Genomic DNA, 25,938 nt, shown 5'->3' with positions numbered 1-25,938 from the left:
TTAAGAAAAGACAGTAAGAGCTTTCTACAAAACCTGCCAGTTCTGCCTATGATTGAAGATAGTCTAGCAGGTCAATAAAGTTAGCGGGAAATGGTTTTCCAATATTTAGTTTTCTTTTTTTCTTTTTTTTAACCTGTCCCCCCCCACCACAACCCAGTATTACTGGACTTGCTGGAAGTCCATCACTGGCAAGAGCACAGCTACTGCAGCCACTGGAAAAGCCAAAATGAATGTATCTGAGAAAAAGCTTAACCCAACATAGGACAGATTACATATATACGTATATATTTAAAACCCATTCTCATCAGCTGGATCATTTCTTAGGCTCCAGCATGCAGGCTGGTACAAGCCTGCACGAGTTCTCAAAGTGTACATGGTCACAAGGCAGTCCTGTCACCTTAGCCTCAGAGACCCAGGCAGCAGACACAAGCCAGGCAGCATAAAGGAGTGAGCTGCCAGGCCTTAGAGGAAAGCAGACGTGCTTGCAAATTTGCTCCGAGCTGTGCTTTGAATTAATGCCTAGAAAACAGATAAACAGATACCAGGTTAGTCAAGTACCTGGGCTAACAGGCCTACCAACCTCAAATACTCACTCACTACTGAGGAAGAAATATAATTTTCTTTTTTCTTAATTGACCTTGTGACCAGCCCTTGACAAGAGTTATGAAATACCGTGCTTTTGTCTATGCACTCCTGGTTCTCCAGAAATACAGGAGGAGAGCAGGCTTAGCCTGTAGCTGCATGCACACATAGTGCAGTCAGATTCAACACTCGTTAAATAAGAGACCAAATCAACAGGGAAATATTTGGAAGCATCTGAATGGCTATAACAGAGCAGGAGGAGAGAAAACAAGATCACTAATGAGAGCTGTATGTCCCTTTAGTACCAAGCATAATAGGGTTTTTTGCATCCCAAGGCAGCAATTTTTAAAGTCATACCCTCTTGTAGAGCAGCTTAAATTCTGTTGAAGTGTGCTTCCTCCCACACCAACGTTTATGAGCTTTCTGCTCAGATTGGATGCTGACACCATGCCATGTCTCTGCATACCTGCACGGGATGCTGAGAGCGCAGAGGCAGGAGAGCTGAGCCCTTCTGCTGGGTAGAAGTCCTTCAAATCCGGAAGGGAGGTGAGGAACATATGCCTCTTGAGGAAGGTGCTGTGGTGTGAACACCAAGCTAAGTTATGGGGAGGGTACCCTTCCTCCAGGAGAGCTGGTCTTAAAAAAAAAAAAACCAAACCAAACACAACCAAAAACCAAACAAACCTCTTCCGCCACAGTCTAGGTTGAAAAGCAAGGAGTTAATCACACAGCTTTGCACAAGGGCAAGGCAAGGGCTTCTGCACATACTCAGCACTGATGGAGGATGCAAGCCCTGTGCCTGCATCAGGGGACAGCAGGGAACAGCAGTGCCGGTGTGGGTACAGCGGTCTGGAAGCAGGTAAAGCCCAGCAGGCTGAGCCACAAGATCTTGTCTCTAGGTTCATTTTAAAAATCATTTTTGCATTCAGGGTGACACCGCAATCCAGGTCATTACAGCACCACGTGCTTACCATGATTTTGAGCTCATCCAGTGATGAGCAGCTCAGCTGAGACAAACCCGCTCCAGTGCAGGCAAGAGGCTTGCGTGCATTTCCAGCCCCTGCTAACCAGCCCTGGAACACTGCTGTGTTAATGATACCCCCACAGTCACTGGTTGTGCTGCACTTTCCTAAGGAGAGAAAGCATCCCCACCTCCTGTTGCTTATCATTTCGGGGGACCTATTTTTATCTCAGTGGTGTGATGTCTTGGAGCACCAGCGAGGATGCCAGTGGGAGGAGGAGGAAAGCACACACTGCATGCCAACACCCTGCCTACAGCACAAGTCTGCAAGCAGAGCCAGCAGCACGTCCCCTCCTGAGCAGACTGCTTTGTAAAGCCATGAGCAACAGCATTGTCCAATTTGTTGCCAGAGCTAGTGTCACCGAGTAACTCAGGGGTACTTAAGCCTTTTCATCAGTCTTCCTCCAACACTGTCACAGTATCAGATATGGAGAAACATCTAAATGCTTAATAGTCAGGAGAAGGTACATCAGGGGGACAGGGCTGTTTGCTGTGCTTTAAAGGCAGCAGCAAGCTGACAGACTGCCTCACCCAAGACCACAGCTCTGGTTACGCTAAGTACCTGCGTGAAAGATTAAGTAAACTAAAGGAGGATAGATTTAGACTGGATATAAGGAAGAATTTTTTTACAATGAGGGTGGTGAAGCATGGAACATGTTGCCCAGAGAGGCAGTGGAGGCCCCATCCCTGGAAACATTCAAGGTCAGGTTGGACAGGGCTCTGAGGAACCTGATCAAGTTAAAGCTGTCCCTGCTCACGGCAGGGGGGTTAGGCTAGATGACCTCTAAAGGTCCCTTCCAACCCAAAGCATTCTATGATTCTAACTGTCCCTGCCCTGAGAAACTTAGTCCAAAACATGGAAGATAAAAACAACAAAATAATACCTCATTCCAAGGATGGTAAGGGAGAGAGAGAGCAGATTAAGCAACATACCCAAGTGTACTGGAGACCTGCATCATCAGTGCTAATGGACCCCTGGCTCCACCACATGAGCCCACTGCTTCTAGCTACAACAGAGTCTTTCTTCCTTTGGCTCTGCTCACCAGCCTCTCTCCCTCCCCTCTCCCTGTACATATGTTACACACACACCCCCCCTTCCCAAGACAAAATCCAGAGAGCTGTGTCCACTTGCACCGAGATGTTAGGAGACTCAGACTTGTTACCAGGCTCTACCCAGAGTTGCTCCTGAACTGAACCAGTTCCACCACCACCTGCAAATCAAGCGTGGCAGCCTCTGGCACGCAGCAGCCACACAGTTCTGCAGTCACCCTGCGTGCACACCTCTCCCATTAGCTTTGTGGGCAGCTCTGCTGGCTGCTCCTGTGCTGAGGTCTCCGGTGCACTGCAGCATGCTCTGTTCAGCATCTGAGAGACACAGCATGCTTAGAGACAGTTTAATACAAAACTCAGGAACAGTCGGCACGGCCAAGCACTTCCCACAATAGGAAGGCAATCATATGAAGGCCAGATAAAGGAACCAGTGGTCAGTATCTGACTCAAAGAGCCCTCAGGGCTTTGAACCTTCTGTATGAAGCCATATGTAAAAGCTGTATGCAATGCTACAGCCTCCACCTCTCGGAAAGATTTACAGCTACAGAGCTGAGCAATTCCCTGCATAAACTGCCTGACCTACAGCAAATCCATGAAAGCCATTACAGCCTTCAGAGAGTCAGTGGTCAGCAGCCCATTGTGTCAGATCCAAGGGTATGGAAGATCTCCAGCCAGCTCCCAGCTTATTTGTGGGGATGGTCTGGCTACCATACAAGTGATAACTTGTTTTGTTAACTGGTTTTAGTTTAGAAGAAAGTTCTCCCCTAGTCAGCACCTGTACTAACATTTCTGTTAGGTCAGTGTGGGACTATGAATGATGCCACAAGGGAAAAAGATTGGCAGCACAAAGCAGGAGAGTCCAAGTGCTCATCTGACCTGACAGTGAAGCATTACCCACAACGTGCTCTTTTCTTTAATATATACTTTAATTTCCTGTTCATAACTGCAGCTCACTTTATTCAGGATACGGGGGGGGGGGGGGAGGGGGGTGGGGTGGGGTGGGTGGGAGGGTGGGTGGGAATTATTCCTGTTAGCAGAAGTCCTCCATTTGCTGCTGGCAGCAGCAGAATAAAATATAGGATGGGCAGAAACATGAAAACCCTGTCCAGGTCTTTCCTCTTCCTTAAGAAATGCTGTGGGACAATCACAACTATTCACTAAATGGAGAATTACGTGCTTGGCTGTATGTGTGCATATGCAGGGAAGGAGGAGGGATAAAGCTCTGGAAGACAAAGGTTTTACATCAGCAGTTTCCCAGTGCAAGTACTTTGAGCCAAAGTGGAACATTTCTCTAGAATGACAAATCAGTTTATTTAACATGGAAAAAAAGACTTGAAGTTATCTGGTGGCTCTTTGAAATCTCAAATCCCATCAGATTAAACAAGCTGAAGTGGTAGATTTCTCCACTTGCCAATGAAACTAAAAAGACAAATTCACCTTGACCTGAGGAGCCTGAGCAGGAAAGAAACTTCTGGGAAAGAAGAGAGTGAGCTGGTGCAGGAAAGCAGTATGACAATGCTGGGTTCACGTGGAGCACCTCAAACAGGCTTGCTCCCCTCATTCCTCTGCATGAGAGCCCCTAGTTTAAGAACAGGGGCCTCTTCCTTTCATAAGATAACCTCACTTCAGAATCATAGAATCGTTTAGGTTGGAAAAGACCTTTAAGATCATCCAGTCCAACCATTAACCTAACACTACCAAGTCCACCACTAAACCAATTAAGGGTAGAGTAATAATTTCATGTTTCCTGGCTTGGTGGCTGGATTATTTTTTAATGACAGTAAAAACTAGGAATCATTAAGGTTGGAAAGGATCTCTAAGATCATCAGTCCAACGATCAACCCAACACCACCATGCCCACTTTCACGCAATCAGTCCTTATTCACTAGCATATGCTACTTTTTCTCTAGCACTTTCTCTGGCAGTTTGTCCTGCAGGCTTCTGAATGTGGTGCTAATTATATCCAGATACACACACACACAGGTTCAGTTTACAGCATTGTCCCAAACTATTCTGCCCAAACTGTGTGGCTGGTAGGCATTTTTGCAAGCAGCTGCTTTTTATTGAGAAAGGTATCTGTCCAAAGATTATATTGAATTTGAGAGCCAGAAGTGTTAAATACAAGTCTTCTTGTATTTAGAAGCCAGCTTCTGAAACTCCCATGCTACTTTCAAGTAAGCTTTGTTTAGGGGGAAGGCATGAGGAAGAGGAGGAAGTGGAGACTTTCTGCAGGAAATCACTTGGATTTTCTTTTCCTTCCTCTTAATTTGCCTCAAAAAGTCTACTAGACAAGACCTCAATGCACTTGGCATATTTTATACAAAGAGGTTATATTCAGGACTCATCTCAGACAAAGAAAACTTACCTTTCATCAGCAGTCTTATCCAGTCCAGGAAAATCCTCACCCTTGAATAGATCCCTAGTTTCTTTGGGCTGGCACAGCCAACACCCCAGCTGACAATGCTGTAAAGAGCAAATGGTTCATTTTCCTTGTTGCAAACCAAGGGGCCACCAGAACCACACTAGGAGCCAAAAGAGAGAGGGCTCACAGTTATCTCATTTGGGCTCTGCACTGCTGCAGCTAAGAGAGCCGTCACAGATCAGATTTGCCCAAGAAAAAGCCACTGTGCATGAACAGGGCAGGTAGCTGCTGGTGCAACTCAGCTCTAGCCTAGAAAAAAGAGACTAATTTAAAGGCTTGCTTATCAGTGTGGAGTGAAGACTGAGCACAGGCTGCAGACAAAATATGATTGAATAGTGCTTTTTAGCATTACACATAATTTATTAGTCCGCTGTAAGATTGAGGTATTGAGCAGAACCCGCATTTTAGCTTGACAGTGCCTCAGTCAGAATTACTTTGCCTTTTATTTACTCAGCTGTTCTTACCTGCTTGCCTCATGCTTTCAAGGAGATTAGTTAGTTCTTGAACAGTGCTCTGAATACAAGAGTTTTATAAAACCAATAGAAGTCTTCACAGTTTATCTTGACAAAAGAGTCCTATGAAAGGATTTCCATGTAAACTACAGTGGCAAGTGTTTCTCTGGGATAAGAGATGGGACTCAGGAATTGCAAGGGAAGAACATCCTCTCCTCCACAGGTCTCATGAAAATTACAGTCTAGAGAAAGATTGCTAAACTCTGTGGTCCCACTTCCATGCAACACTGTGGCTTTTTGCATATATCTCCAGTACAGATCAACTTTGTCTATTGCTTTTGTAAGTACTGTCCACTCCGGGGACAGGAAGATGTTGGAGCTTTTAACTGTCACTTGCTATGTGCTGTTCTTCCCCTCTGTCCTTGCCAGTCCTGGCCTCCTACAGAAACAAAGCCAGCACAAAGCATCCTGGCTGTGATCCCTCCAGGCTGACTGAAGTAGTAATTTCTCTCACAGATTTCATTCTCGAGTACAGGCACTTGTGTCTGTTGCAACTGCCTAGCCTGGCTCCCATCTGCTTGGGAAATGAACTCGAGGTTAGGTCTGGGAAGAAGAATAAAATACGAGATTGAAATGTATGTTCTGCTCATAACAGGCAAACATGCAAAATCAGAAGAGCCACCTTTTTCGATAATCCCCCGTCCAGACACAGTGCCGAGGAAAGATGAAGGTAACATCTCTGTGCTGTTGGGCAGACACACTGGCCTCAGCACCTTTGTACTCCAGAGGGACATTTAGCTGCACCAGGGCAATGCCAGAGTCATAGCTCAGCATGTCAAAGTGGGGGTGCACCATGGTGGTTTTCACCTGTCTTACCCGCAACCAAGGCAGAGAAGGAACAAGCTGCCCTCTAAGTGCATCCTGAAAGCATACTTGTAAAGGAAGAAGGCAAAAATCCCACAAGCAATGACCAAGCTCAATATAAGTCATGAAAAGAAACAAACAAGGTGTGAGGACTTTGAAGACAAATCCCCCACTTCTCCATTTTTCGGCTGAGAGAAATTGCTGGGATGGACTACGTAGACCTCCTGAGCCTAGAGTGAAGGCTGAATTGTGCAAACACAAGCCACTGAGGTTTTGCAGAAGACAAGTGGGAGTCACTTGTGCTTCTTTTCCACACTCATTTCTTCCTCCCCCAATTAGGAAGAACAAGTCAGCAAGCTTTTTATAGACAGGTATATTGCTCAGCACCAAGAGAGTAAGATGCTGAGGACACTGTCATCTCTGTTAGATTTTAAGACATTTTACTGCTAGTAAAAAGAACCAGATATAAAAGATTCAGCTAATTTGCAGTTTATAGAAGTATGAGACCAGAATTACTGGATTTCCTTTCTCATTCCTCAACCTGTGCTACATACCAGTCCTTTTGCGTTGCTGTTAACAGTCTTTTATCTGTGCATATAGATCTGTTTTGAGAAATATTGTAGGGGCAAATAAACCAAAGTCAACATTTTTAATGGTATTGCTTGGTTTTTACCTGTTCTGTTGACTCTCTCAGGGCGCTATCATAGTCTCCTACTGTCACAGTCCAGTGCAAGGGTTTATTGGATCTGTATAATGAAAGCAAACATATTGGAGCTACTTACAAGTCCAGCCACACAGCTTCTTTATTCAGCAGTCATACACCCCTTCTGGCTCTTCTCTAATTAGTCACTTATTCCCAGGACTGCTGAGCAAGTGCTTCTCACCACGACAAATGTTGCATCAGTTCTGGCTTTGCTACAGCTCTGATAGCAGATAATCCAATTAACTTTAATGGATCTCCTACAAGGAAGACCAAACCGTTGCCATCTCGAAAATCAGTGATCATGGAGGAAGGGCAGAAGGAAGGTTTCGTAGAGGACATAAAGGTGTGAATATAATTTGTAGCTCTCCAGCTGTTTGTGCCCCAGCCTGGAGGAGCAGGAGGAGTGCACAGCATGGGGAGAGGAGCAGAGGTGGCCCAGGGACATGCTGGTCACACTCACAGCTGCACACAGTGGGCATCCGCCAGCAGCTACATAGGGCTGATGACAGCCCCATCACACTGGTAGTCTCCAAGCAGCTTCAGGGCAGCGTGCCATGGCCAGCAGTGAGGACAGGCCTCCTCAGCCCCATTAACGTGCTTGAACAGCCACTGGGGTGTAACTGGGGGAAGGCAACAGGTGTCTGCAAGAGAGCATTTCATAGAGCAAACAAGGCTCAGGCACTGAAAGCGGGTCTCATCCTCTACCCTGTGTCCCCACTCCCAATAGGAAGTGCATGCAAACAGAACAAAGAGGATGTACCACACGTATGGAGAATGAGAGATGGGGCACCTGCCTATCACTTTTCATCCATGCAAGAAGTGCACAAAAGGGGACCTGAGGTCAGAAAGCATCTGTCTCACCACATAATCCTCTTATATGTTAGGGGAAAGCTCCTCAGACCAGATCAACTGAGCAGAATTTAATTTCTTTACCTAAGGGGACATCCTTCAGAGGCAACATCGGTGCAGCAGTTAATCCTGAATCTTCTCTTCTTGCCACCTCTGCAAGAGAGGAAATAAGAGTTAGCTCCGCTGTGGGTCAATAGCTCTGACTTGTCCCCTCAAAAAAAGTCCCCATTCTGGTAGGGAAAATTTATTCACCCCCTCAAGCAGCAGCTGCCACACATTCATGAAAGTAGAAAGTGACAATAGCAGATTAGCCCCCAGGATCAAGAATCTCCTTTATCATGAGATTTTCAAGGGGAATATCAGACTGACAGAATTAACAAGGCTGCTTGTTTCAGGTAACAGAAGTTAGTCACCTCATTTCTCAGTGAGGTGGAAAAAAAAGAAAGTCTTGATTCCCCTCCCTTATTCAGGGAATGGAGCTCTGCCATAAGTAGCTATTCTGTTTTAAAGTTACCTTGACAGGATGCAGCAGGATTAGCCTAAAAAATAAGCTCAGGTGTCTAAGAATAGCTGCAGATGATGCAGACATTGTTAGACACAGCAAGCATCTCTCTATTAACCTGAATGAACAAAAATGAGCTGGGCTCTGAACCCTCTGAAGCTGTTCTCCCCATCATTTCCAAATGCACCAGCATGGTATTCCCTGGAGTCAGCACTGGTTTGGGAATTGAGAATCCACACAGATTAGCTGTGGGAATGAACAAGAAGCTGTATTTCTAAGATGAGAAATGCCATCCTGTAAGCTCTTGTGGCTTTAGCTGATTGAGGTTTCTAAAAAAACCCAAAGCCCTAGAGTCTTGGTGACTTTCTGATTAAAACAAGAACTTTTGCAGAAGAGGCGCCTGCAAGGCAATATTAATCAGTAACCTCAGTAAGCAATAGCAGCCAGAATTAATCTACTACAGTTATGCTACAGGTACACAAAAGTAATCCTAATTTTCTCATAGTGGAATTACAAGTAATCTTCAACAGACAGTGTGAATGCCCTTCATTGCACAAAAAACCCCACGCTTGAGAGCTGTATTTGCCACCACTGAGGGGTGCAAGCAAAGTCTCTCTTGAACGGTTTACATGTACAGGTTGAAGACCTAGAAAGCAGCTGCTAGAATTTTCTTCCTATTGAGAGCATTCAGTTTGCATAGCATCTGGAAGTCCCATAATTGCAGCTGGATAGGAAACTTGCACTTTATTCCAGAGGAGCTTTCCTCTAAGAATCTGAATTTCCGATGGCAAAGCTGTGCTGGAAGGCAGAGTGAAATGTTCCAGGATGCTGAAAGCTCTCCCCTGAAAGATTCCAGATCCAAATTTGTCAAACCCTCTTCCCCACACTTAAACACTCCTCTCCAACGGGAACCAGATTTCTTTTCAAGGGAACTGTAGTGTTAATACTTATTCAGCCTTTGGTAAACACATGCAACTAAATTACCACCACAAAATAGATAGGGAAAAAATAGAAGCAGTTTGCCAAAGATCACTTGTCAGTGGTGAACCCAGGACAGTTCAAGCTTCTTACTGAGCCTATTTGGTGTAAAGAGCACCAGCCCCCTCATCACTCTGTCTTTTGGTTGACATACAGGCCTGTAAAGAGCTAGCCAGAATTCAGTTCAAATATCTTCACTTCTGAGCACCAGGTTGCTTTTCACCCTGAGAATAGATATCAAGCTCTGCTAAAGTGAGAGTTGTGCCTGGAAGTTGTTTTTTAAAAAAAGATGGGGTGTTACAACATGCTTTCATTTTGTCCAAGTAGGAGAAACATCTGGAAATATAGATGTTCAAAAAAAAAGAAAGTTAAGAACATTTATTGCACTAAAGATTTTTGTATTGATAGAACTGAAGCAGATTTAAAGTGAGGAATTAAAAAATATTTCCTTCTGAAAGAGTAGGAAAGCAATGCCTCAGGTTAGCAATTTTTCATTAATGAAATTCCAACAGAATTAGTTCAATTCATAAAGTATTCATATCCGTTTCAGTGGAATTAGACACCCATCGACAACCGCTCTTTCGCTGTGCCTTACTTTGAACATTTATCTTCTTTAATAACACTTAGATCAAAGTTGCTCTTGCTCTCTCCTTTGTTAGAGAGATGCAGAGTGGAGGCCTTATCCAGCAGCACACACTTGTGTGCTCTGCAAGTCTCAAGGCTACTGCAGAAGCCCTTGTATTGCCCTTTCAGTAGTACCGAGTACCACGTTACCAGAGAGAGAGAGAGTATTTTGGTGGTAAAATGTGCCTGTTTCCACAGGGATTTCTAATTTAAGAGTGAAACAATTAGTGCTCACCCAACTGGTTTTCTTCTTCTTCATCACTGTAAAAAGTAACTGCATCCTAAATGCAGCCTGGGCTAAGTTCCACAGCAAAGCCTTCAAACTCCAGCTGCAAAGAGGATGAGCCAGAGGGATTCATCAAGACTGAAACACCCTTCTTAACCATCGACTGGAGAAGAGCTAGATTTCAGAGGAATTTGAGCGTGGCATCCCTAGGCAAGTGTGTCACATTTTGCATCAAAACAGTCCGTTGGCAATCTTGGCCTGACTGCTCCCTCCTGTGCAGGGCTACAGACAGGTCTGCAGAGGATGAGGCTGGCCTAAGCTTTGCCTTAAGGGATTTCAGCTGTCATCTTTACTGCAACACTCAATGCCTTGTACTTCTGAAGGGTCAGTGTCCCATACGGAGTGCCCTTCCAAGAGCTTTTCCTTCAAGCATGGAGAGTGGGTGGGTTTTCCTTTTTTTTATTTTGTTTTTAATCCAGACTGCAAGTTCTCACACCAACAGAGCAGCAGCAACCCAAGCAACAGGTCTGCATACCCTCGAGCATCCCTAGGTTTAATACTGGGTTTCCACCCCTTAGCCAAGGCAGCAGGGGAGGAGAGATGTTGCTGCTCTGAACAATGTCAGATGGCAACGTGACTCATCATGGGCTGGGATGAGCTTGTTGGGATGCTTGCTGCACACAAGCAGCAAGAGGCAATAAATATAAAGAGAGATGCTGCTACTATGAGTGGGAACTATTGTCACACAACCCGTTCACAAAAGAAACAAACACCTTGGTATGGGGCTAAAAGAGTAGCTTGGGGGTTTTGACACTGCCTTAAGGAAAAGGCTGACTATATTTTTTGCAACATGATCTCTACCTTCCCTTTACCCCTAAGTGTCTGTGGTGGACTTCAAGATAAAGCTGTCTTGAGATGAGATTAGTGCCTACAGACTTTAAGCGCTTACGACAGTCACAGCCCTTCCATACATGAGTTCAGAGGTGATGTCTAATCGACAAAATATGCCCTGCAAAGAATCAGTGACCTGGAAACCTTACAATTTACAGTCGTGCGTGTCACAGATGTTTCTGGCAGGATTTTATTGAATCGCTCCCCTGAACAGTTCTTAGTGCAGAGGTTTAAGTGCAGTTTCTACTTTTATTACCTTTACTACATACTCTACTGAAGCCTCAATGAGCCAGTGGCACTTTGTGTTCCTGGGATACAAGCCAGGGTAATTAGCAGTATCAATCTTCCCCTCTTCCACTAACATCGCGACACTCCCACAGCCCAAACCTGCAATACGCAGACGAGAAAGGAGACAATTTAACAGATGGGATTATAAGGTACTTCTAATAAACCCAAATCAACAACTTGATTTTTAAGGAACCCAGGCACACTAAGGATAGTTGTTATTTTAAGGGGGTCAGGAAGGAGGGGAAAGGAGTTTCTACAGCATAGGCGCAGTCACCTGCTTCAGAGTCCTTATGGATGGCCATGAAGGTGAGCTCGAAGCCACAGCCAGTGTTGCTCCCATCAGAAACAAATGTAATGGTGGTCCGGTCCAACTGTGCCTGCAGAGGGGCTGGGAACACATTCCCACAGGATTTACCTGAGGGAAACAAGGAGTTGGTGCTAAGGGTGGGCTGAACATACATTTATTCAGGCAAATCTCAGTGGTTCATTAGGCTAGATCCCATTGGGAAGGTCTTGTCTTACATTGAGTGGAGAGACTATTTGGCTTTCTTTACCTATAAAATATTTAGAGGTTGTAGGAAAAAAAAAAAACTGAGGAGATGGTACTTCATCCAAAACAATCATATGAACAACCAAATATTCCTAGAGGATGAATTGCATGGACTAAGGATTAACATTATTATCAACACATTGCCGTTAGTACTTAGAGTGGAGAGGCAGCCAGTATTTGCAGGAAAGATTTATTCTCTATTGGTTAAGTATTAAATGCACCTTACAGAGCGACAACAGGCCACGTTTCTTTTAGTCTCATCTGTACAGCTACCCAGTAATCTGCATGCTTGTTGCGCCATATAACCAGATTTGAACCAAGGAAGAGCCAGCCTTTGAGCTGTGTCTCCAATGCACATGATACTTGCTGGCTCAGCTAACACATCGGAAGCTCATCTGGACATGCACCAGCAAAGCAAGGCTAAGCACTCAGTTTATTCTGATACCCAGGGTCCGTAAGAGTAAAATAGGTATACTGGAGACAAGGCAGGAGGCGGCACAGAGTTATGTACAGCTGAAAGACATTTTTGAGACGCCCACCACACTGCACTAGATGCCAGCACAAACATGAACATGTCCCTCAGTCCCACCTGCCCTGCTCCATTTGAGTGTTGTCTCTAGCTCTTTAGTTCGATTCGGAGTGCAAAATACAAAAGGCTTCTCAAAAGCCAGCTAGATTTGCTGTTCTTCATGACAATGAATGACAAGAAATTACACCCAGTAACCCTCACTCCAAGGCACCCAGACTTACTGATCATCTCTCTTCTGTTCAAATAGAGGGACATATAGCCACGGTCACATCCAACTCGGTACTCTACATCTAATTTGGTGACGTGTATCAAGATGATTTTGTCCTCCAGCACTGTTACATTCCAGGTGCACAGGCTAGAAGCAAGCACTAGTAAAGGCACGTATCTGCATAGCTGAGCTTAGCCCTTGTTGTCAGTTCCACCGTGGGCTGTGAGTCTCCAGCGACTGCTTTTCTGCAAGCATGCACCAGAAGCTGACTACTGATGTCACCAGCTCCACCTGGTAAATTTTATCACCTTCCCCTTTGGCATAAGCCATCTGGGAAGAGAGTTACCAATAGTAGAGGACTGCTGTGAATTTGCTCAGCACTAGGCGGGGACTGACACTTCCTTACAGCAGCAATAGCTTTGTGCTGTGTGACTGACACACTGCTAGCCCAGTCCATCTCATTCCCCTGCCTCCCGCAGGAGCTGAAAGCTTCTCTGTGTGAGCTGACATCAACACAGCCAGACCAAAGGGTAAAGGGTACAACTGATCTCTAGCCAGCCACAGCCATTTCATGAGCATGGCTTGTATAAAATCTGTATTACAAATAGACTTTGTGTTTTCCTGCTTCCTCCCACAGCATTATCCTGCCCAGCAAGCGCAGCTGGGGATTTGCATTGCAGGGAACACACAGCCACTGTCATCTGGACACTGCTGAGATAGGTGCCTGGGCCAGTAGTGGTTGGGGCTTCTAAGCCCTGGGAAACACTTTGGTGGGTGCCCCAAGGAAAATTCAGCATTTGGCTACTACAGCTATGCTACAGTTACCTGTTATCAGGGTAATTATCCTCCAAAGCCTGGGGGTACCGAATTTGGCCCCTTTCCCCAAAGAGCAGGGCACCTTGGGAACTGCACTCTGCTGGCGCAGGGAGAGGGCTTGGCACAGCAGCTAGGGAGAGAAAAGGGTTGTACGGGGTATTGCAGTACAGGTACTATCAGTCAAGGCACAGGCTACGGCACTGCAGTTGTTTCAAACACAAAGTGCTTGACATGTAGCTGAGAGAAGCCTCAGATGAGAGCACACAGTTTCTTTTCCAAAGTCCTACTTAAAAATCCCCAAACTTTCAGGAGCTGTCCCATGGACACAGTGTGCTCACATTCATTCAGCCTGCTAAGAGCTGACGTGGCTACTCCAAGCTCACTTTTAATGAAGCACCACTTTTATGTTGGCCTTCCCTTCATCTTCCGTGGGCATTTGGTCTGCGTGAATCCCAATAGCTCTGCTTTGCAAAGGGTAATGCATCCACTTTGTAGCAGTGTGGCTTCTGCTCCTTGCAGTTACTGCTCCTAATTAAGAGGCACCTTCTTAGCTGCAGACAGTCTCCCTTTGAAAGCATAATCATTAAGGATCCCTAGCAAAGCCATAACAGGTTGGGTATTAGTTAATACCAACACTTCAACTTTGATGACTATGACAGAAATAACACCATCTTTTTAATAACTTGTATTAGCCCTGTAATCATCTGCACAGAAAAATACAAGTGGCCAGCGGGGAGTCACTAGACCTATGCCTAGCTATAAAAGGCACTTCTGATAAGCCACTAAAACTGCAGCTCTTAATACGGTGCCCCTCTTCCCATACGCATTCAAAGTTGTATTTGATGAGGAGATAAGCCCTGATCAATCCTGCACACTGTTTCAGGAGCACAACAGCAGTTCAGATCTCAAGCTGGCAAGCACTCAAAGCAGGCTTTTATTAGAGCAGGGCTGGTATGCAGCGGTGTCAAGGGACACCTCACCGAGCTGGAAGGGCTGCATTCAGCCAGAAAGAGAGCAGCTTGAGTAGCCTTCTGCTTTTCCTTCAGAGGATGAGGGGGTCAGACCTCCTATTATAACAGGGTTTCTGAAGGGACACTTATCTGTTTGAAGCTTTGGGTTTGCCATCCCAAATTAAAAGATGATATACCTTGCTGCTGATGCAGCAGCTGGAAATTAAACAGAACTGCTGTGGGTGCAGGGGAGGGAGGCAGCAATAGCAGGGCAATTTGGGTTCCTACAGTGCTGAACAGACGTGAGAGGAAAAAACCTCCCAGTACTTACACCCACCCGCTGCCATGTGCTGGGCAATAAAATCCACAAACACAGCCACCCAGGAGAAGATGCCTGGTGAGCCCCAGGCCATGGTGCTTTCCTTGAGGGTATCCCATCCTCCAGTACAACTGACCCCCCCGGGACACCACAGTGGCCAGAAGCCAGGTGCCACCAGTCCTCAGACATGCAAGGGGGCCTCTGGAGTCACCCTGTCTGCAGCCCGTCGGGGAGGAAAGGTGCCATTTGCTCCTGTCAGCAGCACTGACCTTTATGGTGTAGTAGGACAGACCAGCTTTACCGCAGAAGCCAACAAAACCTTGCTTGCTTCTCCCCAGTCACGGGGGCCTGGCACTGTCCCTGCTCTTTCAGCTGTGCTTGTTTAATCTAAAATTCACCAATCTAAGCTCTGTTGTTTCACTCCCCTGATCCGACTTGCAGTTTGGCACCCTGCCCTTCCCTGTACACAAATCCCTTTTTCCCCCTGAAAAATGTAAAAATGAAAGCCATTTCACTAACATCAGCTGCAGCACTGCTTTGAAAATGTTCACACAAGGTATGACAGAGGGCAGGGAGCTCCCCGAGCTACTGTTTGGTTAAAAAAAATATTCATGCAAGCACACCCCAAGGGGACCAGTGACAGCCTGGTCAGCAGCCTTCCCTAGGGCAGGGCAAGACTGGCCCCACTTGCACTGTTAGAACCAGCACACGCCAAACCAGGTTTGGCGCTGAACAGACTCCACTGTTGCAGCCCATTACCCAGTGGGGCTGTCTGAAGGTATCAGAAGGCTTAAGTGTGTGTAAGGGGACACTGAGGGAGAGGTGGGAACTGCCTTCTTTCCAACCTCCTGGCAGCATTGCCCATGCCAGGTTCCCATTGCCTGAAGTCCCACCACTGAAGTTCCCTCCTGTTTTCAGCAAAGGTGGTGGCACTTGCGTGCAGAGATGGAGGTCCTGCTGTTAGCAAGGCCCGGGGCAGGTCTAGGCAAGGGGGCAGTCATGCTTCAGTCTCCTGCCCACATCCATACTCCTACCCACAAAAGACAACTCCTGCCTTCATTATCCTGAAGCTCCTTGTAAAGCCCTTGCTCAGCAAAGTGAAGACAGCACTGTCAGTGCTGCTGCTGCCCTTTCTCCCCAGGAGAGAAGAAGGTTTGCAGGTGGACAGGACAAGCGTGCTGCCCAGCGGGAGCCAGGGCAGACAAGCTGTTACCTTGCACACATCCCTTCTGCCATCAGGAAACCCAGCGCACAGCAATGGAGAGTTGCACCAGCGGCTGGTTCGTGTCCCTCAGCAGCGCACCACAGCTCTGGCTGTCAGTGAGGGGCAGCTCCACCTCCTGCAGGACCGGACCTGGTGCCCCAGCTGCTGTGGGAGCAACCAGGCCATGTCCAGCATCAGCAAGACAGCTTGCCCGTCTGGCCGAATGATAGCCAACAGCCCCGTCTCCTGGAAGCCACATCCACCCCTTCCCCAACACCCCAGCACAAGCAGCTGGGGGGTGCCACACCACTTGCTTGCCTGGTTTTGAGGAAGTTTGGGATCACCAAGCACAGGCACCCAGCTAGGCAGGTAATGCATTGGTTTTCCCCCCAGCCAGTGCAGAGAGAAGTGGCTCAAAACAGGGTGAAAGCAGGTCATTTCTCTGCTGGTTGGACAACAGGCATTGCTTTTGTCTCCCAAGCACCCTACTACAGGGCTGGAGACTTTCAGGGGCCAGGACAAAGCCCCCAGCAAGCTGCTAGTGTGAGGGACCAGCCCTGGCTGGGAGACAGCGTGCTCTCTCCTGAGAGGGCTGCTGGGAAGTGGGAGATAGGCAAGTCTCCTCTCCTGTGGATGAGCCCCAAACCACTGGGGATGTAAAAATAAAAAGCAACTTTCACAGACATTCCCATCTCCTTTAAAATCTACCAAAGCTCAAGCAAGTACAATTCCTTTGAGGGAAGAGTTTTCTGATATCTAGAGGAGAGAGTATAAAAGAATATACATTTTGAAGTACAAGGGAACTATTCTCAATTTTGTAACACCTTGTAAGGACAGCTCTGCTTGCGAGAGGCTCCGGTACGCACACATGAATATGCACAGCAGCACTGCAAAGTGCAACCTTCCCTAACGTGCTCCAAGGTCCCACGCTGCAGGAAAATGCTGATCTGCACATCCCTACAGGGGCTGGTCCTCTGACAAGCAGAGGAGACCTGATGAGCAAAGGGGTACTTGAATTTTCCATCTGGCAGGAATCACCTTCTCTTGCATTTCTATTTCTGAAAGAAAGTGGCTCCTTTTCCTTATTCATTACCCTTATTCATTCCTGCAACTGTGACCAGAAGGCCCTGCCATTTGACTCACCCTCAGACACCTTGCCCCAGCCACTAGCCACGCACAGTGTCCCAGCTTTCAGAAGGGCTAAGCAGGGAGCCCTGTAATTTCCTCAAGGGTTGTCCATATGGCTCAGATGCTGTCAAGCTCAGTTCATCCCTAGAGACATACCCGTTTAACCACAGGCACACATGCAGCCCTCAAGCAGCTTTCCTCATGCTACCTGCCACATGTCTGAGCCCTGAAATGAACATTTCTTGGGTCTTATTTCCCTTATTCCTGCCGTTATGGGCAAACTGTAAGGCTATTACCATTTGAGCCAGTGATCTGAGACTTGACAGTGACAGAAGGTTATTTTATGTTGGCTGATCTGCCATCTGATGGTCACAGGCAGTCATGGCCAGTTGGCTGTAAACCATGGTAGCTCTACATAACTAAGGGAATTGCCTTTGAAAAGCCTAGGAAGTTAGAGACTTGTGCCACTTCCCTAACTGACACCCTAAAATTACCTCCAGAGGCTTTGCCTTCACCTGCAGAAGTACTTGGAGTGAGCAGGTTTTAATGAAGCCTACTTCTCAGTGGGCAGGACCCTTGCAGCCCACTGCTAGCTAATAGCCCAGGGCAATGGCCAAGAGGAAGCTGATGGCTTTCCAGCAGCTAGCCAAGAGCTAGCATTAGCACAACGGGGCTGAAGGAAACCATGCTGTTAGAGTTTGTATGAGGGGAACACAAAGGCACACAGGAATCTGGTGCACAAAGAAAACATGGGCATACGCAGACCACAGACCCTGACCGAGGGATAAACTTCTGGGACAATGAAGCAAAGTCTAGGACAAGAATTAACCCAGTTGTGTTACTTTGATAAGAATTAAAGGCATAACTGACGGGACACTTCTCTAGCATAGAGAGCATGGGAAGGGAAGGAAGAGGGGTGTTTTTTCTGGACCAGCACACCAGATGAGGACTTTGACTCCCGTAGCAGTGGCTCATCCCCTTGGGCTCCCGCTTACCGTACTGGGCCGGGTGCTGCAGGCGCAGCAGGGCCACGTCGCAATCCACGCAGTGCAACTGGTTGAACGCGGGGTAGATGGCACGAGACAGGGATGCTCTGCTCCTTCCTGTCTGCCCGCTGGAGGTGACACTCCCCTACTGTCACCACCAGCCTCTTCAGGAGTATCCTGGTGGGGGAAAAAAACCAGTGCCAGGGTGATGAAGGAAGGGGCTGCTGCCACAAAGCAAACCTGACACTGAGTCTGCAGCCCCACAATGTGCTCCTGCCCTGGGAACTGACGCTGGCCTTTGGTAACAGGACTTTCATCCAGGCTGATTTTGCGTTAGCAGCAACGCAGAGGATTCCCTGACCTCCAGCTTGAAAAGCTGGACTTTCTTTTAAATGGATAAATAGGTTTCTTTTTTTCATCTGCTGTCCATCAAGCCACTGTTCATACCTGGGCAGCACAGAGCTGCCAGGGGAGGTGCCAGCAGATTTCATTGCAGCCAGCTCAGTACAGGGAGAAGGACAGTTTATCTTTCAGCTTGGGACTGACAGAACCCCTGTGCCATTTTTGGCCTTGAAACATCAAGCTCAGCCCTTGTTACCTGCAGTCTGGGATCCTAAAAGGCACATGAGAAGGTTTGAAAGCAATGGGAACTGATTGCCAAGTAATTTCAGCCCCGTAAATCCTCCTTTCTAATTTTGTTATCACTGCATTTAGGAGATGAGCAGAGGCCTACATCTGAGAGCTTTATGATCATTTTAGGCAGCTACATGTAGTTTAAATTAACACTAGACAAGTGTATGCCCATTACAAGTTTTCTGCATATTTTATAAGCAATATAATGTCACAGTTAAACTTAGAGCAATCAGCTCCAGCAGAGTCAAAACACCATTTAGTATTTCTTTCAGCAGTTAGGTAGATAGCTACACTATCAGAACAGTTACCCAATAAATAGATGGGCCGTAGATCCCATCTTTAGCAAACCAGATCTTTAGCACACAGTTTACTCTCCTCTAGGGACCCAGCAAGTGCTCTGGGGCGCAGGGTGGGACAGCTTTGCACTCAGTGGGAGACAGGAACAGGGTTTATTGATCCGCCTGGTACCGGGCAGTGTGAGAGATGCCCACAGGAGCCACACAACTCGTCTGTGTTTCGGCTGTCAGCATTTCCCATTACCAACTCTCACAGCACAGGGCACAACATAGCAGCGAGCTCGTCTCGAGATCTTTGCAATTAGGGCTGATTAAAGGTCTGCCTGAACTATTACCGAATCAGGACAAAACCCAGCCCTGAAGCAACTGCCTTTTCTCTCCAGACTATGCTCACTTGAGAGTCCAAGAAACCCCAGTGCTCAGACAAGAGCTTTGAAGCCTATTTATCACCAATTTCTAGTAGTTATATGGATATTTTTTTTTTTTTAAATGCCTGCTCTCAATCTCTTCTCTAACCTCCATGGGATCGCACCCCTTCATGAAAGACCAACTGCTGTGAATTACCACCACACTATTTCACCCATGCAGCCTTCGGAGGTGGCAAGTCCAGGCAGCCTGGCTGGAGCAGGTCACACACTTTATTATGGCTGCCTGCCCTGAAATGCGGCCCCGAGCATTTTGAATCAAGGTACGGGAGGGTTCAACCTGAGCCTTTGCTTCAACACTTTCTGGTAAATGGATTCCCTCCCCCTGCCCCTGGCAACCCTTCCTCTCATTTTCTAATCACTTCCAGCCATAAAAACCAGACACACTAATGGCACAGCTCAGCTTTAATCCCAGGGGGCTGTTTACTGGAACTGGAAAGTTCCCACACTTCCCAGCAATGTCTGACACTGGGATTGCCTGGCAATGCAAACACTGCAGCAATGGGAACACAGGAACAGCACTGGCAGCGTAACAGTGGAGAGTAAAAGCACTGGCTAGTTTTGCACAGAATAGAGAAACAAGGAGGTGCCTCATTATCAGGGCTAATCTTGCACATTGATATTTTTATACCATAGCAACTTTCTCATTATTCAACATCAGTCCTCAAAAATGATGCTCAAGTTGAGCAAGAAAAAAGACATGAAGCTGACTGGTCTGCAATTACTTTATAATGGATTATAAAAGGGCTGGCAAAGGGGCCACTTATATCATTGTCCCTGCCCATTAAGAGGTCTTTAGCATGGCCTGTGAAGCTGGTCTTGCATTAAAAGTACAGAAGCCAATGTGACTGCTAGGAGTCACAGGACAGTTGCCAGGGCTGTTTTTACCAGGAAGCTGCAGTGCTTCTCCTTCTGGCCCAGAAATGCTTCTCTGCATACTTGCTTAGATGAGCAGGGTCTTTTAAAGGCAAAGCCCTTTAAAATTAGTGATTTAGACATTCAGAAGAACCATGGTAGCATAGAGATTTCCACAGCCTGATCTTTGGGCCAGGGCTGCCCACACCTCACAGAGCTCCTGAGCGCTGAACAGGACACGTGAATTTGATTTGCAGACTCCTTGAGCAGGGGAGCCCTCTCCCCAGGCTTTGAGGAGAAACATGCAGAGACCCAACAGGAGCAAGCAGGGTGCTGGGGCAGTGCACGAGTTGCTCGAGGACCCATGGCTCTGGAGTGACACATCCCACAGATCTGACTGGCAGAGCACTGGCCCCACTTAGCCCCAGGGGGGGCATTTCCCTCCCTAACTGGGGACAACACACCTGCGCCCGGGAGCTCCCTGTGTCCTAAGGGGAACTTTTGCTGCAAGAGGTTCAAGAGTGAGTGAGGAGGTGAGGCTGATGTACTGCTCCAGGTTGACCACGTGGTAAGCAGCAGCAATAACCCCCTCTTCTCAGACCAGGCTGCCACCACAGAAATTGAGATGACCCAGTTTGAAGGACACCTTCAAAGAAAGGGTCAGGTACATTTTGAGATGAGGTGACTCCCATTTCCTCCCAAAGTGTGAAATAACAAGATCAGCCCAGCCCAGAAAACAACTTTTTCCTCCCAGTATTAGTATGTGGGACGCCCATCTTCCTGGAACCCAGGGGAGTAATTTCCAAGCCATGGCTGACCCTTGGCAGCCACCTTCAGCCCCAGTGATGCATGAGAGGAATGAGACCCTGGAGCATCCCAAAACAGAGGGGACGAGACAGACATCTCTCTTCTTTCTTACTGCTGCAAGAGCTTCCCAGGGCTTGATGCTAGCCAGGAGTCCAGAGGATCTATCCCCTGACCACAGCACCCTACCCTCTCCTTACACCACCCCCTCCTGTGCTTTTCTGCACTTTGTGCTACTACCTGCATACATTTTCAGGCTGCTGCATGTGCAGGGACTGGGTTTTGGGGAGAGGGAGGGGCAAATACTGTTTTGCCACAGGTGCCAGCATTTGCACTGGCAACATGCAAACAAGTAGTACTTTTCTAAATAGAGCCATGCCCTGCTCAGTTACTCATAAGGCATCATCCCACAATCATTGCTTAGTGCTTTTCCTTATGTGAACGCAAGCCACTAGGCAAGGTAACTTTCCTCTGCAGCAGGGGACCGGGGAGGCATCCTCCCTTCCCACCTCTGCAACCTTCCTGCAAGGAAAACCTCAGCTGGTGCATGCCACAAAAGCTCTGCAGCTGCATTAGTTCACACCAGCCAGAGACCTTGTCTTAACCAGATCAGCTCATTGCCTCCCACTTTGGAAAGGGGTCAGCCTGGTAAGCTGGGCAAGAGGGACTTTTAGACCAGCTTCCACTCCTGAGTGAGCAGCATTCAATGACTTGAGGATGAAAGAAAGATTTTGCTGCTGTCTCTCTGCCTGCCTTCCCGGGGAGGAAGGCAACACAGACCTGCCAGGGCTGCCCTCCAGGAACCAACTCTCTCCCTCCAGCAATTTGAGAGAAGGGTCCCAGCAGCAGCGCATCCTGTAGGCTCTTCAGGTCAACAGGATGAAGTCCACACTTCAGGCCTAGATAGAAGACAGAAACAAGAGTGTTGTGCAGCGAGACAGCCCCTCACATGCTCAAATGCATCATCCCAGGCTCTTCTGGCAGGTAGGGAATTAATGGGACAAATCCCAGGTGTGCCAGCTTTCCCGACTCCAGCCTGAGCTTCAAGCTGAAGGCAATTATATGGAGATAAATGCAAACACACAGAAATTGCATTTCTTGATAAGAAGCTGATGTATGCAAAGCTGAGGTCTCCTGTGAGGTATTTTCATGATGTGTGTGCACAGTCATAAAAAAAGCAAATTTAGATTTCATCTGGTAGCCTAATTCTTAATGAAATGCAACTGGGACTTACAAAATTAAGTAAGAAGTGCAACAGGATATAATGAAGCCACCTGACTTTATTCAAAGTTTATTATTTCAAAGCTTCCATATCTAAGTGCCCTGTAACACTGAACCTGGGCAAGTAAAGTCATCATGAAAGATCTTGGCTGTGAACTGAGCTGGCCTAGCACGCAGTCTTGGCTTTGGTCTGAAACACATTGCAAGGAGACAGAGCTTTCTCACATCACTTTTGGCACTGATTGTGCCTTAGAAATGTGGACAATGAGCACAGGGAAAGTTTGACTTAGGGATGGATGGGTCTGATTAAGTTTTAGATGCTTCATTGAACTGTGCATTTTGAGATAAATTCATGGCAATCCCATTTATATTTTCTAGGGAAAACCCCACCAGTCCTCGCCCAGCAGGGAGTGATGCACAAAGCCAGGCCTGCCAGACCCCACACTGGGTGAGGGAGGAAGGGGCATGCTGCTCCCCTGGGTCAGCTCCAGAACATGATCATCACAGCAAAGATCACACAGGAGGGATGATCTCAAATACTTGGGACACAAAGAAAAGGAATCGACTGTAACTTCTCATACTGGAGGTCTGCTTCTCCAGGCTGGGTGGTTGTGGGAGAGGGGTAGCATCAGGCTTCTAGCTCCTTCACTGAGAAGAGGACAGCAGCTGCTCCTCCTCCTCCTCCCTCTCCCTTCAGCTGGCCCCATGTCTGCACCAGCTAAAAATCACTCTGTTAATCACTTCTGTCCAATGTGTTTCTTATGCCAATAGGAGGGGTCCCCTGGCTCTCCCAAGCCAAGTCTGGGATAAGAGTTGAGTTCCCAGCCAAGCAAACATAAGCAATATAATGCTCATGATTTAGGAGGTACTGGCACCGTGTTTACCCTGGCATGAGCCTGGAATAACTCACTGGAGTCACCAGGAGACTAAGTCTGGATCCAAGATGTTACCAACTATCACAACGACACCCCTCCAGCCCTCTCTTTAACTTTAGGTCCTATGTCCCCTGTGTAGGCTTGAGGGCAATGCTACTTGCTTAACCTTCCCATCAGTTGACAGGCATTAGAAAGCCCACCAACCTCTCACACCACCTTATCTGAGTGCCAGGCAACTGAGGACTCCACATCTTTCTCCCCTACCCTGACAGCCAACCACCCCGAGACCTCAGCAGCAACAAGTGGGACTCACCCCACAAGGTTGTGGGGATCCTTGCACAACTCCTGCAGCACTCCTGGCTGTAGAGGGGCTAACTGAGCTCCTTGCTGCTCTGTTCAGCCCAGCCTCTCTCTCTCTCTCTCTCTCTCTCCCTCCCCTCTTTTTAATAGCATTTTATCATACTCCCAGGGCACTCTCTGGCCTCAAAGCATTTGACTATTGCAGAAAACTCAGTCAAAAAATCAGGCACAATTTTCTAAGCCATTGACCTGGACCAAGCTCTCCCTAGCCCTTGCTGCTGACTAGCTTTCCCAACAAGAGACTGTGGTGATTATTGCTATAGCAGCAAGTCTACTAGTGAAGTGGAAAATAAATAGACTTCTATCATGGAAGTAAATGATGGAGAAAACACCATTCCCTTAGGTGGGCAGAGAAATAACATTAGCAACAGCAGAAGGACCAGCATCATATGGGAGCAGGGTGGGAGGGATGGCAATTAGCTGGTTATCCCATCTCTTGCCCCAGCTGAGCAGATCTTTTTAGCACTAGTTTCATTACCAGCAGCAAGTCAGTCTGAAGATCACCCTTCTTCTGCCCAACTTGACCCCCTTTGCAGCCTGCCTTGTACTTATTTCACTCTCTTACCTAAAAGCATCCCTAGGAAAGAAATTTTTACATGGATGTGGGAGCAGGCCAGACAGGGAGTTATAAAAACATTAGGCACTGCAGGAGTATGTGCAAGAAGGATTTGAGAACATGCTGCCATTCATTGCTCTCCTAGACACTTTTCTGACCTGAGTGCCCCAGGGTCAGCAGTTAGAAAGCTCAGCAGGACCAAGCTATTTCTCTTTCTTGCACAACCAAGGGACCACACCACAGCTGAGCAGCCTCCATGGGGAACGGCTCCCTTGCCACAACAGCCAAGGAGAGGGCTGTAGCGAGCAGCACCTAGATGGAAAGGGTAAGAAAGGCTTCCAACCCCAGCAGAGCTACAGGAAGGGCAGCCCAAAATCACTCATTAGGGGCAAGCACACCAAGCCCTGACATGATTTGTGAAAACTGACTGGTTACATTCACTTGTTTGGTACCTTAAAAGAGCAGATAGCACCAGTGCTCACTGCTGTAGCCTCCACGCTCTGGGGCACGCCTCCTCACAGCCCACACACAGGACTCACCACATGGAGCAAGAAGGGACACCAGCAGCAAGAGGAGCCCAGCTCCCACCATGGCCCAGGAAAAGAACCCCGTGCTAGATCCCAGGCTATGCTCCACTGCACACAGGAGAAACAACCCTCCTCCCAGCTAAGGAGTCCCTTTAATAAATGAGGGGCCAATCAGTTTTGGCAGGTGAGGCTGCAGGGCTGCAACTCAGGTGGGTTTGGAGGCTCTCCAGCCATGTCCTACTGGGGGTCACCAGCTCCCTGGGCTCTCCTGTTTGTAGTTTGCTGCCTGCTCCCCATGGGGACAGTGGCAGGATCTAAGGCTCCCCCCTCATGATTGCCACCAGCTCTGAGCTGCCTCAGCCCTTGCGGTTTGAAACAAATCTCATTGCCTTTGCAGAGGAGGGTCAGCACAGGCAAAGGTGAGTCCAGCCAAGTTCCTCGCCCTGCGGTCTCTCCTCGCCCAAGCCAGCCAGGGGGAACGCCTTTGTAAGGCATGGCAGCGTGTTTCTTCTTCCTTCCCAGAGGACACCAAGAGAGCTGTCTGAAACTTCCAGCAGCTTCTTGCCTGTGAAGCAATACATGGGGCTTATGGAGAGCCTTAAGTAGCTGCTGTAAGGATGAAAATGATTTGACCTTTTTTACAGAGAGGGCTGTGATATCGACATACTGCAAGAGCAAGTTCCATTAATAAACCCTGCACTGTTGGGATCCAGGAGAACTTTGGGGTGCATGGGCTGACTTCAAAGTAAGTGCGCAATTCCCCTCCATGCTACAGAGAGTTTTGCATGCACCAAGATGGCGAAAACCACTATGGCTTGTGTTCAGGGCTTTCAATTCTCTTTCAGGTCCATTTTCAGTGGAGGTGTTTATCACCATCATGATCCCCTAAGTGAACCCAAGCCCTGGGAGCACGCAGGAGCATCTGGGAATGTCTGCGAGGAAGAAAGGAATTAGAACGAAGTGAGGGGTTTTAAAATTTCTGTTCTGTTTTTCTCTGCACTCTGTAGACTTAAGTTTGTTTGACACATTCCCGACAGATGTATAAAGCCTGACATGAAGAGCTTATGTCAGTATAACATGTCCAATCATCAAGACCGTGTAAGCACCAGCCCTCATCCTTTCTCATGCTCAGGCTCCAAAAAATGCCTGCTCCAATATTTTTATACGGCCAGACTCAAGTACTTGTGCTGCATAGTTGCTCCTATGTGAGCAATCACTGGGACTCCTTGGTCAGTAAAATGTCA

General features: G+C 47.5%; 1 protein-coding gene across 1 annotated transcript in view; it reads right to left on the bottom strand.

Moving 5' to 3' along the window:
• OVCH1 (ovochymase 1) overlaps positions 1-25,573 on the bottom strand; it is a 30,617-nt gene extending 5,044 nt beyond the window's left edge. The window contains 19 exon segments of the mRNA XM_075706380.1: positions 5,019-5,169; positions 5,944-6,101; positions 6,210-6,304; positions 6,306-6,386; positions 7,051-7,137; positions 7,555-7,735; positions 8,028-8,096; positions 10,283-10,376; positions 11,421-11,551; positions 11,727-11,867; positions 12,753-12,863; positions 13,565-13,685; positions 16,038-16,091; positions 16,093-16,193; positions 17,916-17,968; positions 18,152-18,319; positions 20,816-20,997; positions 21,936-22,054; positions 25,486-25,573. Coding sequence (XP_075562495.1) covers positions 5,019-5,169; positions 5,944-6,101; positions 6,210-6,304; positions 6,306-6,386; positions 7,051-7,137; positions 7,555-7,735; positions 8,028-8,096; positions 10,283-10,376; positions 11,421-11,551; positions 11,727-11,867; positions 12,753-12,863; positions 13,565-13,685; positions 16,038-16,091; positions 16,093-16,193; positions 17,916-17,968; positions 18,152-18,319; positions 20,816-20,997; positions 21,936-22,054; positions 25,486-25,573 — 2,185 coding nt within the window.
• Positions 25,574-25,938: the final 365 nt, after the last annotated feature.

Source organism: Pelecanus crispus, chromosome 1 (assembly GCF_030463565.1).
Source record: "Pelecanus crispus isolate bPelCri1 chromosome 1, bPelCri1.pri, whole genome shotgun sequence".
In the NCBI taxonomy this organism is placed as follows: domain Eukaryota; kingdom Metazoa; phylum Chordata; class Aves; order Pelecaniformes; family Pelecanidae; genus Pelecanus; species Pelecanus crispus.
Note: the sequence above shows the minus strand (reverse complement) of the source record. Positions and strands in the feature narration are given on the sequence as shown.